This window comes from Panulirus ornatus, chromosome 56 (genome assembly GCF_036320965.1).
Source record: "Panulirus ornatus isolate Po-2019 chromosome 56, ASM3632096v1, whole genome shotgun sequence".
Taxonomy (NCBI): Eukaryota; Metazoa; Arthropoda; class Malacostraca; order Decapoda; family Palinuridae; genus Panulirus; species Panulirus ornatus.
Window position 1 is genome coordinate 18,893,688 of NC_092279.1, and position 20,241 is coordinate 18,913,928.

Genomic DNA, 20,241 nt, shown 5'->3' on the forward strand with positions numbered 1-20,241 from the left:
TCTACCAGTCCATGGAACACTGGGACATTACAACGAGAGGATAACAATCTCCTCTAAAAAGGTCGTCAACATTCGAGCCATGGAAAGGTCATACGGTGGAACTTGATCTCTAACACTCAAAAGAAATCTGGACCTAAAACTGGTCGAGCCACTCTAGGGGAAACTAAGAGGACTGGTTGGGGAAATTACTACACAAGGAACCTTGAGGAGCCACAGGCTGTTGCCTACAAGGAAAACAGTCTCTGTCTGGAAGGGTAGAAAGAAAAATAAGTGCCATCCAAAAACTCGGACCTGGAATTCGGGGATTCCAGTCATGAACTGAATAAATTACAAGGCTACAGCCCAGGCCTGGAGGCAGTACATCTTTCTCTGGAAGCTGTGCCTGGATTTGGGAAGGCTGTAATTCCTATAATCTAAGGAACGCTGTCTGTTAACTTCATAGGCTATAATCTGGAACTGGGGTGATTACGGTCTAAAGGAAGAGTCTGAGGTCTGGAATTATAAGGGATAAGGTGCAGATTTAGTAAGACATATACGTATATAGCATTGAAGGTAGACTTGTTCTTTTCTTCCCATTCAAGCTTGAGGAATTATATATTCTACTGTCACAGGGCTTTAATAGTTGATAACTGAGGTTTACTATTTCATCTCCAACTTGCGAGTAAAGTTTAAAATTACTGGCAGCGGTAATGGTGCAATCTCCCACCCTCTCTCTATCTGAAAAAGTATTTACACATACCATCGCTGAAGAGCATCTGAAGATAAAATACAACACTAAAAGGTATGTAAAGTAACTGAGCCTTTCTACCATTATATCAATAGGTAAATTATTTTTCTTTCGCCTGTAGAGATGTGGGGGAAGAACTCAAAACTCCCCCATTTCACATGGCAGTGATGGAGGAAGCAAGGCGGGTGGAAAATCTAAGACGCTCTGGGCTGGTTCTAATTCAAATACCAACAAGAGTATCATCTTGCAAATCACATAATCATCCAAAATTGTCTTACTGGCGCATGCTATCATGTCAACTACAATCCGACTGGAAGAATATTTATGCTAGAGAGCCAAAAAGGAAAAAAAAAAAAAAGAAAAGAAAGGAAATGAGTGAGCCGACATCTACACACCCGACAAATTTAAACACCACGCTTGACGGGGTTGTGTCAACCAGTTCTTTGGTGCATGCCTGAAATGTCTTCGAGTCCTTTTATCTTCCCAGGCAGACATGTCACTCCTGGAATGGAAGAAGGTGTTCGATAGTTCTTCGTGAATCTGAAACGATCTTAATCAGCTTCCGCCCAAGATACATCTGCCGACCAATCCCTTCACTAGTGCAGGTATGATCTTCCTTTTCGAGGTCGTCTACGCCTCTATAATGTTGCGATCCTTGAAGGTTTCACGGTAACAGTGCTGAGACGCGAGCGAGATGTCAGGGTAACTGTGATGCAAGGAATCAATCTTTTTTCCTCTTCAAGAACACTAGAACCAAATTCTTTCCCTCCTTTTCCTGTATTGGGTTCTGGTATAGGACGACTCAAAATACACCTGGTGAAGCCTTCGGGGGATCTCGTAAAACAGTTCGATATATCTCGTGTGTATCACTTCATGTAGACTGTTACCAAGAGGTTTATCAACATCCAAGTAGTTTCCAGTCATGTCCCACGTCATCCACATTGTTACCAATCAGTTTCCACCTGAGATGTGGTACATTCAAGTCTCCTGGAAAGGTTACCTTCCGGATGGGATTTCCAGGAACTCTTATTGCTTCTCTCGAGGTCAAACTGTGTCCCCGTCAGTTTCCACCTCAGATGCGGTAGTCTGAAGTCTCCTGGAAAGGTTACTTTTGAAATGGGATTTCCAGGAACTCCTAATGCAGATGTCAACATTTCTTGATTGTCCTGTTTATTCCCGTTGCGCTACATCTGTCGATTTACACTGAAGAACAGCTACTGAATTATGGTTCTTGGTCTTAATCATATGGTTCTTCATTCTAATCATAACAGAATGTATATCATCGAGCGTAGATCTTTAATAGCCTTTTATAAAGGACTGAATATCTTTTACGCGAGTCCAACTCTACCCTAAGAGTGGTTCACTGGCGCAGATACCCCACTGACTGACAGAAGACCATGACAGTTACGGTACATATGAACAGGACATACATTCACCTTCATCACCCGGTCTTCCGGTATGTCTTTTGAGGGCAAGGCCTGGCCCAATCCCGACCTCAACCACCATCGCTACATCCCGCGGGGGATATGATCCCGGCTCCTAACATCATACAATGGAGGAGGAGAAGGCCTCCTCCTCGTCCTTCTCAATAGTTCACCAAGATGTTAGCGGCCTCCCCCCTACCCTACCCCCACTCCCCCGAGCTAACGCCGTCCTCCATCCCCCCCCCCCTCCCCCCACAAGTTCCTAACGTAGTTTGCGGAGAGAGAGAGAGAGAGAGAGAGAGAGAGAGAGAGAGAGAGAGAGAGAGAGAAGGGGGGGGGGGGGCGCACCATTACCGCTGCCAGGCAAATAGTTCTAAACAAGTAATTTTAAACTTTACTCGCAAGTTGGAGATGAAATAGAAACTTTCAACGAACCAACGTCCGTTATGTGCAAGAACTTCGGGATTTCGGAGTAGGTAGGTTTTAACCTACCCCCTCGCAACACCCCTCTCCTCTCCCAACCTCCGCTCCAAAGGAGTTCTGAATGTGGGCCACCTTCGCCCACAGCTCCGTCCTACTTTATCTGATTATGGGCTATCCTCGCCCACAGCTCCGTCCTACTTTATCTGAATATGGGCTACCCTCGCCCACACTCCTAGTTTATCTGAATGTGGGCCACCCTCGCCCACAGCTCCGTCCTTGTTTATCTGAATGCGGACCACCCTCGCCCACAGCTCCTCCTTACTTTATCCAGATTTTCGTTTTGGTTTCTCGGTCTTGCCTGTCTGCCAATCCTATCTTGCTCCCAGCACCACTCTAGGCGGCTGAAACGATTCCTTTACTCTCGCAAACATCAAATGATACATACATATATATATATATATATATATATATATATATATATATATATATATATATATATATATATATATATATATATATATACAGCGTTCAAAGTTAAAAAAAAAAATAAAGTCATTCAAGTGCCGAACATTAGTCAAAAAAAAAAAGAAAAGTTTAAACCAGATTTTGAACAAGCGACGAAATGAATTCGGTCGTCGACCTCATAAGACAAAAAATAAAAAAAAGTAGAAAAACATTAGACCAAATTACCTCCGTGCGATTCCTTCACTAAGCCTAAAAATAACGAAAAAAAAAACATGAATTCTAAAACAATTTCATCCCAACTTTTGTTCTTTAAATCGGTAGTAGAAGTCAGAGACCCAGTACATTAGTTCCCCCATCTTACACGCCATTCAATCCCCCCCCTTTACACAATCCCCAGCCTCCTCCCTCTATTTCCCCTACCTCCCTCCCTTCCTTCACCTAATCCCAATCCCTATCCTCACTACACACACACACACACACACACACACACACACCCTCCCTCCCGCACCAAACATCACCCCCCATCCCAGGGGGTCTTGAAACCCCCCTCGGACGTCGGGTCGAGTCTGATTGCAACAAAGGATTGGATTCGAGAGTAATTTCTGCTAGAAAACTTGCAGGTCCCGCGGGCCAACATCCCCCCCCCCCCCCCCCCCCCCAAGGTAATGCGTCGGTCAAGTTCCCTCCCTCCCTGGCGGCGGCGGAAGACCTGAGGCTGTGTGGAAAGAGGGGGAGGGAAACAAGGCCGAAGGTCACTTTTCCCCCCAACCTTCCTCCTCCTCCTCCTCCTCCCCTCTCGCTGCTGTGGCGCAAGAAGACGTGAAGCTAGGAAGGAAGGAAGGAAGGAAGGAGGGGAGGAAGGAAAGTGATCTTAGGTCAAGTTCACTTGGCTGCTGGTAACGGGTCACCCAAGGCTAGTGGGAGGAGGAGGAGGAGGAGGAGAGAAAAAGGTCTAAAGGTCTGATTTCCCTCTGGTGCTGGTCGGCGACCTTCAGATGGTGGAGGGATGTAGTAGTGTACACGACACACGTCTGGAGTGGTCATGCCGACTGACCTGAGGCCGGAGGCGAGTGAGACCCGACAGGGTAAAGTTACGTGCTTGAAGACGCAATGAGCAGGTGATTATGTGGGGTTCAAGTAGGGTGTAGATAATAAGAGATTTTGGGTGAGATGCTGAAGCGCTCATCAGCATATAGGCATCTGGATAATGAAGTTAAGAGACGCAAGATAAACATTAAACCCTCGAGCACCATGGTACGACCCTCGAGTGCTATGGGAAAATCTGACCAAGGTGTGGTGGACGTGCATGCGTAACTCAGACGCGTACACGTACAAAAGAAAAAAAAAATGTTTACGTCACAGTAGAAGGGAATCCCACATGACAACTGAGAGAGAGAGAGAGAGAGAGAGAGAGAGAGAGAGAGAGAGAGAGAGAGAGAGAGAGAGAGAGCGAGAGAGAGAATCTAATGAGTAGATGTTTCTACCGATTCTTATTTCTTTCTTTTTTTTGTGAGACTACAGAAGCCCACGCCTACAGCCGTGCCTGCCACTCCGACCAACGACTGGTGCTTGCATCATACAAGATCGCGCTCCCTGTCTCTTTCTCCTTCCGAGAAGAAGAAGAAGAAGAAGAAGAAGAAGAAGAAGAAGAAGAAGAAGAAGAAAGGTAAATCATGAGTTTCTTTTTTTTTTTAGTGGTTTTCGTAGTGTTATCGAGGCAATCATGATCTTATCGTAAATGTTCTCCTCATTTACGCTCGGCACATCTCTCTCTCTCTCTCTTTCTCCCTTCCGGTAGTTAACACCGCTGGCGCACGCATGACCTGGGTCTTAAGGCCTCTCTCTCGTGTTGGGGTTGAATGAACTCATGACCGCCCGATGACCGCCCTTGTCTTTTAAACCTTTCGTCACGGCAAGTACATCTCCAGGGCAAGCTTCCTCAGCAATTCATTTATATTTCAGATATTTTAGAACACATAACAGAATTTTCGCTCGGTAATTTCTAAGTTCATGCATTTCATTTCCTCCAGTGTGGGTCACACAGCAATCTCCTCCCTCCCACACGGACCTGTCGTGTTGTACCGGACGATATGCCATGGCGAACACATTCTCCAAACCAACCAACTCAAAGTGTGGGAAAAAAAATGCCAAAAAAAAAGGGAATTTCATCTGAGCTCCTCAGGTATCTGTAAACCCGATCCTTAATGATGGAAAGGTGATGGGAGAAATGGGAAGGACGGGATGGAAAGATGGGAAAAAATCCATTCCACGGTGTCACTGTCCAAGGCAAGGAGGACGCAACAAAACGGTCAAGCCTCGTGGGGTCAGTCGTCACCAAGACAAACTACAGGAAGCAACGGCCAACTCGCGTGCCCACGTCGGCCAAGGAAGCTTACGAGAGCGGTGGCCGCACATGATACCTTTAAGAAGGAAGGAGGAGGAGGAAGAGGAGGAGGAGGAGGAGGAGGAGGAGGAGGAGGAGGAGGAGGAGGAGGAGGAGGAGGGCTTAATAATAATTTAGAAGGGTTACGATTCCACAACGAGAGTGGTTAGAAGCGCCACTCTTTGAATATGCGAGCGACATACTTTATAATGGGTACGACCCAGGTCCCTGCAGCGAAGGGACAGCTAATGCTGCTCACACACACACACACACACACACACACACACACAGGTAATTAGGGCACTCCCGCAACTTATGGGAAGCAGACTTGGCGATGCGCATCACGTAAGGTTACCAGAAAAGAAAGGGTGAAAGGGTGGAGGGGTAAGATTACGCCCATCGTATTGATACTACTGGTGGGTTGAATTGTAGCGCAATGAAATTAGAGGACGAAATATAAAGGAGATTTAGAGATAGATAGATAGATAGAGATAGATAGATAGATAGATAGATAGATAGATAGATAGAGAGAGAGAGAGAGAGAGAGAGAGAGAGAGAGAGAGAGAGAGAGAGAGAGAGAGAGAGAGAGAGAGAGAGAGCGTCAAGAGGTACGAAAGTTCCCTTGGGACACGATGTGAGGGAGAGCCATCTGTGTCATACCCCTCGACCACCTGAAGGAGGTACAGCCATCTGTGTCATACCCCTCGACCACCTGAAGGAGGTACAGCCATCTGTGTCATACCCCTCGACCACCTGAAGGTCTGAGGGGGGGGAGTGGGGGACTTCTCGGGTGACCTTGCAACGAGGGGAAATGGCTGGAGGGCCACAGGTTCAGTAGGAAGAGGTGCACAAGGAGTATTAGAGGCGGAATCATCTCCTAAAAACACGAGCAGAGTTTGAGGAAAGGAGAGAGAGAGAGAGAGAGAGAGAGAGAGAGAGAGAGAGAGGCTTCGTCAGTAATCGACTTAACTCCAGACTGATTGATTTGGGCGGAAAAGAGGTGGAAAGGTTGCATCACTGAGACTGCTGGAGATGTGCCTCGCTCACGACCAGAAAGAGTTATCGACCAAGGAAGAAGTGTTAACACGCTTTCATATATATATATATATATATATATATATATATATATATATATATATATATATATATATATATATATATATATATTTTTTTTTTTTCCTGTATGCATGCCTGATTTACTTTACCTTCCGCTACAGCAACCTCTCTCTCTCTCTCTCTCTCTCTCTCTCTCTCTCTCTCTCTCTCTCTCTCTCTCTCTCTCTCTCTCGACGCCAAGTGAACCCAGCGTTTCAGTACTTCGTAATTTACGTCCGGGCAAACAAGCGCCTGGGGGAGGGAGGGAGGCCTGGAGGCAGGCATACCAGGCCGCCGGCCACCCACCCCCTCACTCAGCAAGCAAGCGCCAGCGGAACTGACCCAAACACTGGGACAACAACACAGCATGGCACGGGCCAGCCAGGCAGCGATGCGGGCGCTGTCGCAGACACAGACGGCAAATTCTGTGATTTCAGCTGCCGCCCTGAAAAGCTGAGTACACAAAACTGTTTCAGTCCGACGTGGTTTTTTTTTTCCCCCCTCTCTCTCGTGTTCTGGTCGGGGGCGGAGCAGTGCGATCAGACTGGTCGAGATGATCGTTGCGTGAAGTGATCGCTGGGCGAAATGATCGTCAGGCAGAGTAATCGCAGGAGTGGAGTAATTGCTGGGGAGACACGATTCATTTCAACCCGAGTTACAGACATTGATGAAATCAGATGGATAAAGAAACGCAAGGTTAAACCTGGATATCAAGGGTTAATATCACGGATTAATATGAAGAAGTAATATGAAGAAGTAATGTTAATATGATATTAAATCGTTATATAAATGAGTTAACAACAACCAGGTACACGTCACCGGTCATTTACTACTACAATGCTCAATAACTAAGACCAAGGGCGGGTCTAGAGGGCGGACATACAACCTTATACCGTTGCCTTACGAAACGGACAATCACTGAGTTTACCCTCCCCCATCGGCCACACCGCTACCCGCTCCTGCCTCACCCTTCGTGTAAACTAAAAGGCATCTTGTCCTGCGCCTGGCTGTATCACGCCTCCAGCACACAGTCCAGAACATTACTGATAATCTCTTGATTTCTTATCGGTTACCAACCAGGTCACAATCCTGAGCTAATTTCAGCCAACCATCACTTTGACCCGATCATCTTTAGCCACACTGTTTTGCCGCAACACTGCTTGCTTGTGAGGGACGTCTGAGTAAAGTTCAATTACCAGAGTTACCCATAGTGATAATCAAGTCATACTCCATATTCATGTGTGTTCATGTTATTTGTGTTCCTTTTTCGAAATGTTCCACGCAGTGTGTGACAGATCACCTTCTACTTACAAGGGGTTCACTATAGCAACTAGGTATATCTATAAACATACCAAGGTGGGACTATCTGGTGACATCTCTATATCTACACAACTAATAACCTCTCCAACCCTTATGGGTCAAACCAAGGTCAACCCAGCCTTTATAACAAGAGTAACGACGAGCCTTACTACGGTTTCCCAGCCCACTAGCCGGCCATCGTGGTGGCCAGAACAACTACACACATCCCCACCACCACCACCAGCAGGAGGAGCAGCAGCCACCACCTCAGCACAGACGGACCACCACAGCGGAGTAGACGCCTCTGGGTTCGGTTAGGTTTGGTGCCCTCCTCCTGACCTCACCAGGGCCGACGCGCCACCACTGTGGCTGGTGCACCTCACACACCCCTCCTCTCCTCCCTCCTGTAACCTGACCCCTTTTCTGACCCCACACAGCCGGGGATAACCTCAAGAACACCGAAGAAAAATGAAATGTGATCGCATGACAAACTCTCTACCCTACGTAAGATCAACGTGGCCATGTCCACCACGACTTACTGAAGTTCCCCCGCGAAGTCGAACAGCCAAGAAAAAAAAAAAAAGGACTGTCTTTTCCCCGTGCCGTACACGACACTCGAGGCAAAACGCACTTTTCCACCGTCCTCCACAGCAGCAGAAAGACAACCTCCGTCAGACGGCGTTATGTCCCACCGCCTTCGCGGGTCGGTCGGTCGGTCGCCCCCCAACCCGCCTGCTGTATCCCATACATCATAATACATCGCGATACATTATGCACATCGGATTGCAGTGCAGCGACACAAATCACATCCAGTCTCGTTCCCCTCGACGGAGGGGAGGAGGAGGAGGAGGGTGACGCGGGGACGGGAGTCTGATGTGATATTCCCTCCCTCCTGACGGGACCTGGAGGGCCGTGTGTGTGTGAGAGAGAGAGAGAGAGAGAGAGAGAGAGAGAGAGAGAGAGAGAGAGAGAGAGAGAGAGAGAGAGAGAGAGAGAGAGAGAGCCTCCCCCTCTTTATCAACCGTATGTGTCGGGTCATTCGACCCAAACCAAACCAAGACAAAGGTCACCCGCAAGACAGAGAGAGCGTCGCCACCAAACCACGTCGACATCATGACTATCTAAATCAGAAGTGGATGCGTGCAGAGTAGTGACACACACACACACACACACACACACACACATACACACACGGAAAACGATAAGGCTAAACCATCGTCACATATACAAGACCAACACACACACACACACACACGGGTATCAAAAAGACGTTAGAAAAGAACTTGAAATATATACATTCGGCAGACACACGTGTGTGTGTGTGTGTGTGTGTGTGTGTCCCCAAACCTCAACGTGAACTTCCTAAAAAGAAAAAAAAGAAAAAAACATCGAAATATCAACTAATGGAAAACTTATCCTTGGTAAGAAAACTTTAAAACATTTCGTGGCCTCCAACAGCCTGACTTAGAAGAGAAGCTGCACGATAGTTTGGTCTCAGACCCCGAGGTGTTGGGGGTAGAAAACCACCGTAACCATGGTAATGTATTTACCAAAAAGGCAGACTTGAGGGAGAGGGGGGGGGGGGGATATCTCAGAGCACGACCCTCACCCCCGCCAACCATACCCACACGCACCCCCATCAATTCCACTGCAATGGCCCGGAATTTCCATTTCCATTTCATGACTTCAAAAACATTACTAATAACGGGATGACTTATAATCATATATTACTACTACTACTACTACTACTACCACTACTACTACTACTATTTCTACTACTATTCACGTATTTTCAATCCAACCTTTTTTTTTTTTTATATAAATGAAGATCGCTTTCCGACAAATAAATTCACCATTTCTTTTCTTTTCCTACGAAAGATATATTCTGTCGTAAAATCTCACAGATGCTCTTGCGATATGACTCCTCAAATTTCACGTCCACTTAATTTCATGGCGAGGGTGGAAAGTATGCGCACATTATAGTGATGCCTCTTTACACTCCACCCTCTCACGCGCCTCGTGGTGTAGTCCCCATCAACGCTTATCATGCGAGATGCAAATCAGTGACCCCTAGCCTCGCTATTTAATCAGAGGCAGATTGTATATTCCCCCGTACTTAATGGCTATCAGTTAAGCCTTAAATCCGCGCAAACATATACTTTTATTATGACACAAACGATGAGCCAAAATATCCTTTAATGCCATCAGAATAATTCACAACCACCAAACACAACATGGGCGATATATGTGTATCTTTTTTTTTTAAGTCCGACGGAAAAAATACAAAGTAATATATTTGAGATGAACGGCATCGTTTCTGGAGGGAGGGAAATTCACGCAGAAGTCATCACTACGGAGATCATGTTTGCCCCCTCCCACTCCATGAGCTCTTGCAGAACTTTCCCTCACCCTCGCGACCATGCGCCTCTCCCTCCTCCCTCTGCCAGCGCCAGCCTCGCTCTCCTCCGTGAGATGCCTCCACTCTGCTCCCCCCGAGCTTGTGAGTGGCCAGCAGCGACCGATCCTGGAGGGCATCGGGAGGGATAGTGGTGTTTGCGCTGTGGCTGTCAAGTGACACTCCATTGGATGTTGTCTTTCGCGTTATCACGTCATCAGTCGTAAAGAAAAAAAAAAAAAAAATACGAACAGTACGATCGAATCATCTTCCATAATCTAATGTAACCTTCATACCAATTTGCATTAACGATAACCACTTCGATAAAATATTCATCTGGCTGTAGTCTGGTTCAAGCTTCGCCCCTACATGTTTTCAAATATAAATATATATATACTTACATGTGTGTGTGTGTGTGTGTGTGTGTGTGTGTGTGTTATTCCTCGTCAGTTCTGAAAAATATTTTAAGTGTCTGCTTCGCACCTTTCTGCAAATCTTCATATTTACTCCAACTTAACGCAAACTTCTCGTGCAAACTCGTTAATCCGATCTAATGGGTTCCGTGTAACTCCTCCCCCTTGGCTGTTTCTTTTTCCGTTTATACCACTCCTATTTCTTCATCACTAAATTCCCATTTTTTGTCTTTTTTGTGAGGCATTCTCGTCGGTTAAAAACAGAGAGAAAAACAAAAAAAATCACAGCACTGGTAACACAGCGAGTTTCTCCCTCCACCAACCCACAGCTGCCAAACGCTTCCAAAGTTGCCTGACCCATTCTGCTAACTGCTCGCGTTTTCCACCGACTCCTGCTGACCCTCCGTGTTATCTAGCCACTCCTGCCAACTCTATCGTGTTCAAACAAAACTCCAAAAAAGAGAAAAGCCCTGCGTAAAAAAAAAAAAAAAAAAAAACGCGTCTTTCAATATATCTGGTTTCCAGGAAAGTGAATAACTGCCCCGCTGGCAACACGGGTGACAGTGCAGACGCCAATCACAGCGAAGCATCGGAAGGCCTCTCAGCCAATCACAAAGCACATCATCCATACCTCCTCCATTGTTTTCAACTTTACAATATTCAAAAAGTACTTTTATATCCGTTTACAACAGGCAATCATTTAATTATAGCTATTTCACGTCCACCACCAGTTAACAAAATTACTTGGAAAAAGATAACAATGATTTGTAATATAGTAAGCATACCAGCATCTGTTCAAAAAAGGAATAAACACAAAGAATTTAAGGACTTCAGTTAAAAAGGAATAAACACGAAGAATTTAAGGACTTCTGTTAAAAAGGAATAAAAACAAAGAATTTAAGGACTTCTGTTTAAAAAGAAATAAACACGAAGAATTAAAGGACTCCTGAAAGCCCTCATGCTTGATGTCAGGATTTCAAGCCCGCATTCAGTAATGAAAATGTATTACTGATGCTGAGAGTAACTGAATACGTAAACTCATCAACCCACGTCAAGCATCTCCACCTCTGAGGTGCGTACCTCAACGCAGCCTCCCCGTTGTCCACGCCAAGGGTGCCAACTCTTCCAAAAGGTCTATGCCGTTGCGAACCCCCAACCATCCCAATGCAGCCAACCCTTCCGATGTATACGGTTCACTGCTACCACCCTCTTCACTTCATTGCAGCTAACCAGCTCCCCTCTAAGCGTCCAATCTCACTGCGACCAACCTCTTGCGAAAAGTCCACCTTCATCTCCCCCCCCATCCGCAACCTCATCCCACCTCTGCAGCCAACCCTTCCGAAGTGTCCATCCCCACTGATGACAACCCTTCCAAACTATCCACCCCGCCCGCTGCTTACCTTTCTCAGCTGTCCATCCGCCGCTGTCAAACCCTCCCAATCTTCATGGGGGGACGGTCTTCTTAACTGCTCCAGTGGCACAGCGCATTTATCTTTCATTAGTTTGTGGCGCAAGAAGCCAATCACATCGAAGCATACAGCGCCTCCCAGCCAAACACATCGAAGCATCACATCGCCTCTTAAACAATGCCAGGGTAGTATGATAAAGCTTTTCAACCAATTAAAACAGGCGTTATTTTTCCTCTCTTTCTCTCTTTCTTCCTTTCTTCCCAGCACCACCACCATCGAACGCTCTGTGCTCGTATAATATTTTTCTAAGTAAAGCTGTTGTTCCACGTCCATAACTTTCAATCATCAAGGAAAAAAAAAGGCAAATTAATGGAGGACGTCATATATTCAATAGTTACCATGGCCCCAATTGGTCAGAATGAGTTCACAAATTATTCCCTGGATTATCATCTTCGATACCAAACCATTTATGCATCGCGCGAAGTGCTATCTGATTCTCCATGGAGTATATTTCATGGTTCATATGAAAATGTCACCTTCTGGATATGAATCAGCGGCACAGCATCTTCCTACGCGATATGAACACACGACATCCCTACACTCGAATGTTGCTCCGTCTTTTAAAAGCACTCTCGCCTTTCTGTTTACAATCCCCGTGTGAAAACAATGATGTATCCCAAAGGCAGATGTCCAGCCTGTCTATTCAAAGGCGAGGCCAGAGGGTAACTAAATGTCGAACCCTGACTTCTGTACGAATGGGTGGGTGGTTGTGGCTCTGGGTAACAACCCATCCTAGCCAGCAGTTAAACCATCGCTTCGCTAGTTTCGCTGGGTCACTTCTGACGCCCATTATCTCCATAAGTTTATAAAGCTAATGAAGAGCAAGTTAATAATAATATTGTCTTTACTAATGGCCATAATTGGATTATATCCATATGGCCAAGACTACAGCACCCGAACTAGTGGTTCCTATCTACACATATACACCAGTGTCTGGAGCCTCCACGAGCGTTAAACACAAAGGGAGCGAGCTAAGGGCGTGGCAAAGACCGATGGCATATGTAGAGAAACGATCTCGCTCACATTTCCTTCAGCGGGTGACTCATTACGTACCCGAGACTTTCCTCCCGCGTGCCTTCCTCACCCTCAACCAGCAAATCATGCAACCCTCCACCTCCTCCTCCTCCTCTCATCCCCCTTTGCTCTTCCACGAACCTGGCCAGCTAGTTTATTTATTTGGCCTTGGACACTTGCGCTTGAGTCCATGTGTGTGTGCGTGTGTGTGTGTGTGTGTGTGTGTGTGTGTGTATATATATATATATATATATATATACATATATATATATATATATATATATATATATATATATATATATATATAGTTATATAGTTATATATATAGTTATATAAATATATATATTTAGTTTCATCTTACATCAAGCACCTTCAACGCTTGTGATATATATTTCAAATTCGTTTTCCCGCCGCCGGGTTTTCAACAGAATAAGAATTCGCAATACTGCTTTGCCTCGCGGGGGAAATTTATGGCTTATGCTAAACTTACAACGATAATAATATATTCAGGGAAGAGCTCCTCGCAGTTAGAAAAAAAAAAAATATTCTGTTATTGGTCATGAAATAAATGCCTTGCTGATACCCACACCTTCTTATCATCATTGTTTTTTCGTGGAGGGTTGGGGTGCGAGCGGGTGTGTGTGTGTGTGTGTGTGTGTGTGGGGCAGGGACGATGGGGGTGGGTATGGATTGAAGCATATGTGTGGTGTATGTCTCCCTAAACGTAACACGTTCGCTAGTATTTCCGGGGCGTCCCACTTGCTTGTTGCTAGCCAGAAGTTTAAAACTAGAGCGTGCCATGAGCCAACCCTGAGGTTATCATGACCCATAGCTTGGCTTTTGGCTATCCTTGGCTGTGCTAGCCACTGGACGACGGTGTCATGCCCAACCACGTCCTCCAACGCCATGGTTATCAATATGTATCCAAGAATTTCACAGACGAAAATGTAAAAAAGAAGTGGGAGGGGGGGGGGGGCATAAGAACCTGAGGCCAAATCTGTAAAAGATTTTATTGAAAACGAGACAAGTTGCAGCCGAAAATGTAAAACAAAAAAAAAAAAATCTCGAGATAACTTAGAGAACCTATAATAGGGTCAAATAACGTCAGAGATTTACGAAGGCTTAGGAGTGTCTAGAACACGAGCGAACTGTGGTACAATCCTGATTAAAGATATAACGCATTCTTATAACACACGGATAACGCATTCTTATAACGCACGGATAACGCATTCTTATAACACAAGGATAACGCATTCTTATAACGCACGGATAACGCACTCTTATAACACACGGATAACGCACTCTTATAACACAAGGATAACGCACTCTTATAACACAAGGATAACGCACTCATAACACATGGATAACGCACTCTTATAACATTCGGATAACGCACTCTTATAACACAAGGATAACGCACTCTTATAACACAAGGATAACGCACTCATAACACATGGATAACGCACTCTTATAACATTCGGATAACGCACTCTTATAACACAAGGATAACGCACTCATAACACATGGATAACGCACTCTTATAACATTCGGATAACGCACTCTTATAACACAAGGATAACGCACTCTTATAACACACGGATAACGCACTCTTATAACACACGGATAACGCACTCTTATAACACACGGGTAACGCACTCTTATAACACACGGATAACGCACTCTTATAACACACGGGTAACGCACTCTTATAACACACGGATAACGCACTCTTATAACACACGGGTAACGCACTCTTATAACACACGGATAACGCACTCTTATAACACACGGGTAACGCACTCTTATAACAAACAACTGCAAATATTCGTTTCACGAAAAACATACTTCGTAAATCACCTAAATACGTATGCTAATGTAAGGGCGCTAAAATGTGTGTGTGTGTGTGTGTGTGTGTGTGTGTGTGTGTGTGTGTGTGTGTGTGTGTAGGAAAAGACTTTTCATTTACCCATCCCTTTCAACGGGAAATGGGTCCTAACTGTAGGAATTCTGGCACCATCTGAGTAAGGTGGGACGCGAGGAGGAGCAAGCAAACCCGGTATTGCAATACCAGTTACCACAGGGTAGGTAGATGGGGCGCCTCAGGCCTCTCTTCTAAAAAAATTTTCTGAAGATACTGTGGGTTACACCCTACAAGAATTTTTTTTCTGGAGGGGATATGTGTGTTACATACTAACGTTATCTCTATGCCTGAGTGTGAACATTACCTTAAGAAAATATTATAGAACTGTGAAAACTACCTTCAATAAATTCTATGGACAGACAGAAGGGCCAGTACTCCATTAAAACACAGTGAATCAAAAAGGGAGGAGAAAAAATTGAGGAAGACGGCACAATATGGCCAAGTTATTCACTTTGGTCAATATAAAAGGACCGGATCAACCATCGTCTGTGGTTACGTATTCCGCACACGGATCCCGAACACGGCCGGATATCGCTGGGGAAACACTGTTCTGGTCCTGTCAAACACAGGCCATAACGGATCCCGATGATCGTATATCATCCAGTCCATAAAATCTCACTCTGACGTCATCTAATAATAATAATAACAATAACAATAATAATAATAATAATAACAATAATAATAATAATAACAATATTAATAATAATAATGAAAATGATAATAATGACAATAATAAAACCTAACAACAAAAGACTGATCAGTGGAATCGCACGGAAGTAGAAACCCTACAAACTTGACGAGGGTAATACGGGGAGCGACGTACCTGACCAGCTGACCGTCCTTGTACCAGCTGATGGTGGGCGGTGGCTTGCCCTCCGCTTTGCAGTTGAGGGTGGCCGGCTCGCTCCTCGGGACTGTGATGTCCGTCGGGTGTTCGGTGATACGTGGAGACCGGAACGATCCTGCCGAAGGGAGAGAAGACGGGAGGGGTCAATACAATAATGCCAGGGAGAGCAGCGTCCCGACAGGGAGAGGGGTTATCATAATGCCAGGGAGAGGGTTATCATAATGCCAGGGAGAGGGTGTCATAATGCCCTGGACCATCCTGCCAGGGAGAAAAGAGAGTTACGACAATGCCAGGGAGAGTAAACCCTGCCAGGGAGAAAAGAGGGGTTATTACAATGCCAGGGAGAGTATATCCTCCCAAGGAGAAAAGAGGGTTTTTACAATGCCAGGGAGAGTATATCCTGCCAGGGAGAAAAGAGGGTTTTTACAATGCCAGGGAGAGTATATCCTGCCAGGGAGAAAAGAGGGTTTTTACAATGCCAGGGAGAGTATATCCTGCCAGGGAGAAAAGAGGGTTTTTACAATGCCAGGGAGAGTATATCCTCCCAGGGAGAAAAGAGGGTTTTTACAATGCCAGGGAGAGTATATTCTCCCAGGGAGAAAAGAGGGGTTATTACAATGCCAGGGAGAGTATATCCTCCCAGGGAGAAAAGAGGGGTTATTACAATGCCAGGGAGAGTAAACCCTGCCAGGGAGAAAAGAGGGGTTATTACAATGCCAGGGAGAGTAAACCCTGCCAGGGAGAAAAGAGGGGTTATTACAATGCCAGGGAGAGTATATCCTCCCAGGGAGAAAAGAGGGTTTTTACAATGCCAGGGAGAGTATATCCTCCCAGGGAGAAAAGAGGGTTTTTACAATGCCAGGGAGAGTATATCCTGCCAGGGAGAAAAGAGGGTTTTTACAATGCCAGGGAGAGTAGGGAGTGTTACTACGCTGCTAACCAGGCAGAGGAGAAGGATCGAGTGAGAGGAAGTCTTGGTCGTCATGGTTGCCTGGCGGGTCCTGGCACCTGGGGAGGAGGAACCTGTGCCAGGTCTCTCCACCCCACGTCGATTACGACACGAACCTCCACAGCAGATGATGGTCACCTGAAGAACACTACTCGGAGAACATTACTCGGAGAACATTACTCGAAGAACACTACTTGAAGAACATTACTCGAGGAACACTACTCGAAGAACATTACTCGAAGAACATTACTCGAGGAACATTACTTGAAGAACACCACTCGAAGAACATTCACCGGAACATCGTTCTCTGGTCCTTAATCTGGGGACTCTTGTGATAACCAAACGTATAGTGTACCAGTGCTGACCACTACTGTGGACTGCCTGGCTCTCTTCAAAAAAACTCGCCTGCTTCTTATAATCTAATCCAACTCAAAAAAAAAAAAAAAGGTCTTTAGCTTTTGGAATATCACAATACATCCATGGGTCAATGCCGTATCATGAGGTCAACTGTTACCTGACGTCTGGGGCATTAGATCCAAGGATGGCCTTTGACCTCTGACCTGAATCTTATGGACAGTGTCAAACGTTGGTCAACATTCACTCGTGCTATGACTGCTTCAGTCCACTGTATATTGTGGGTCAATATTTCTTTATAATTCGTTTCCCAGGAAGTTAGCCAGTATTGTCCCCCCTAACTAAACAGATGGTTACCATCGTGTGTGTGTGTGTGTGTGTGTGTGTGTGTGTGTGTGTGTGTGTGTGTGTGTGTGTGTGTGTGTGTGTGTGTGTGCTCTATCAGAATTTAATTACTCTGTCCGGAAATTTCTGAAAAGTTTTGTGTGTTAAAAAGTTATATATTTTTGTCAAGAAAGAAGAAAAAATATAAGGACAAAGAAGAGGAATAGGAGGAGGAGGAGGAGGAGGAGGAAGAAAAAGAAGATAAGAGGAGGAGGAGGAGGAGGAGGAAGAAGAAAAAGAAGATAAGAGGAGGAGGAGGAGGAGGAGGAGGAGGAGATGGACGGAGGAAGAAGAGGGTTGGAAGGAGACACAGGCCGGAGAAACGACCAACATGAACGCGTGGAACAACGAACGTTTGTACTTCGGGAATGTGATGGTACTACCTTCCCTCCCCAACACACACACACACACACACACACACACGCCAGAGGCCCGCCCTTGCTAACCTCGACACACGCACAAGAAACTTTTATTCCTTAGTCTTAATTTGCCACTCTGAATATCTAATGAGGACATCTACACATGCATATAAATAAGCCCGGGCGAAGAATTTCATCAGACTACACCAAGTAATTTCGGGAGTTGCGGCCCTCCCCTGGGTCCCTTCCTCCTCCCCTCCCCCAGACGTGCGACCGCCCCCTTCCCAGAGCTGCGACCGCCCCCACCGCCCCCTTCCCAGAGGTGGGGCAGTGATTAAAAGTCTTCGCCAAAGTGTCCTACTCAGGAAGGCGACGGCGAAGACGTCGGAAACTGTGACCAAGTGACCAGCGCTCCTAGTCTCTCTCTCTCTCTCTCTCTCTCTCTCTCTCTCTCTCTCTCTCTCTCTCTCATGGGACGCATGTGGGACATATGTGGGACGTGGGACATATGTGTGACGTGGGACATATGTGGGACGTGGGACATATGTGGGACTTGAGACACATGTGGGACATATGTCGGACGTAGGACATATGTGGGGCGTGGGACACATGTGGGACGTGGGACACATGTGGGACGTGAGACATATATGGGACGTGGGACATATGTGGGACGTGGGACAAATGTGGGACGTGGGACACATGTGGGACGTGGGACATAAGTGGAACGTGGGACACATGCGGGACCCATGCCACCGCTTCGTCACTAGATTTTTGAGAAATTTCTATGTCTCGACATCCCGGTTAACATTTCATTCCGTCAAATGCTAAAAGAAAAAAAATGAAAAAACATTAAGAAAACTCTCATTAATTCATACCGTTGAGCGCTCCCCATCAAATATCACAGACATTAACTCATCCCGCTAACCGCAGAAAACACGCTTTAACTCTTTTTAAATACGAATGTCCTTGCAGTAACTTGAAGAGTAAAACAAAGCGGGAGTGAAAAATGCAACTAAAACTCCTTTCTTGATGTAAATAATGAGGCACTTTTACAACACAAATACAACACATAAACGAACACAAAAAAAAAAAAAACACAAAAAAGGGAGTTTGTTCAGATAAACTTTGCCTCATCCACAGCTTATCAACTCTCTTCCTAAAACTCCAACCCAAAAATTGTGGCATCTGCTGAACAACCACATAGTCGGGAAATACAATTGAAAGTAATTAACGAGTAGCTAGCTGGCTGCCTTGTCCAGTCCAGTCGGTTTTCGAACAATGCGAGTTACTTTTCAACTTGTGTGAAAGGTTCTGGTGCATAATTTCGCCCAGCAAATCTGTCACCGAGAGCAGAACACCTCCTTGAATATTTCATCCCTTCTCTGAGGACGAACTAGATTTACAAGAAATGACATATCTCTTTTTTTTCTTCTCAAAGGCATTGCAATGACGAATGCTTACCAGTAATTACGTCATTCAGTTTATATTTCTGTAGCCAACTGACAGACAAGGGAGAAAGAACTATTTTCTGTGTCAGGGTTTCACTGTTCTCACAATCCTTAGTTTCAATCACTGCTCTCATAATCCTTAGTTTCAACCACTGCTCTCATAATCCTTAGTTCAACCACTACTCTCACAATCCTTAGTTTCAATCACTGTTCTCACAATCCTTAGTTTCAATCACTGTTCTCACAATCCTTAGTTTCAATCACTGTTCTCACAATCCTTAGTTTCAATCACGGCTTTAACAATTCTTAGTTTCAATCACTGTTCTCACAATCCTTAGTTTCAATCACTGTTCTCACAATCCTTAGTTTCAATCACTGTTCTCACAAGTTTCAATCACTGCTCTCACAATCCTTAGTTTCAATCTATGTTCTCACAATCCTTAGTTTCAATCACTGTTCTCACAATCCTTAGTTTCAATCACTGTTCTCACAATCCCACGTTATCCCTAAAAGGGTCTCATTTAACCCCCCCTAAGTCATCCCTAAAAGGGTCTCATTTAACTCCCCATGTCATCCCTAAAAGGGTCTCATTTACATCCCCATATCATCCCTAAAAGGGTCTCATTTAACTCCCCATATCATCCCTACAAGGGTCTCATCTAACTCCTACGTCGTCCTTAAAAGTCTCATAAACTCCCCACGTATCCCCAATGGATCTCACAAACTCCCCACTTCATCGTAAACAAGCCATACTCCCCCTCACCAATAGAGGAAACCTTCCTCCTAACGTCAGCAGCCTGGGGATCTTCACTCCCCATGTCATACCCTGGGTAAGCCTCTCCCCACACCATCCCCATGGGCAGCCTCTCCCC

General features: G+C 45.5%; 1 protein-coding gene across 1 annotated transcript in view; it reads right to left on the bottom strand.

Annotated features, from left to right (window-relative positions):
* The window catches only part of LOC139765797 (roundabout homolog 2-like), a 318,120-nt gene extending 301,988 nt beyond the window's left edge, over window positions 1-16,132 (bottom strand). The window contains exons 1-2 of the mRNA XM_071693591.1: window positions 16,123-16,132; window positions 15,852-15,990 (exon numbers count right to left, since the gene is read on the bottom strand). Coding sequence (XP_071549692.1) covers window positions 15,852-15,990; window positions 16,123-16,132 — 149 coding nt within the window. The remainder of the gene's footprint in view (window positions 1-15,851; window positions 15,991-16,122) is intronic.
* Between the last annotated feature and the right edge of the window lie 4,109 nt (window positions 16,133-20,241).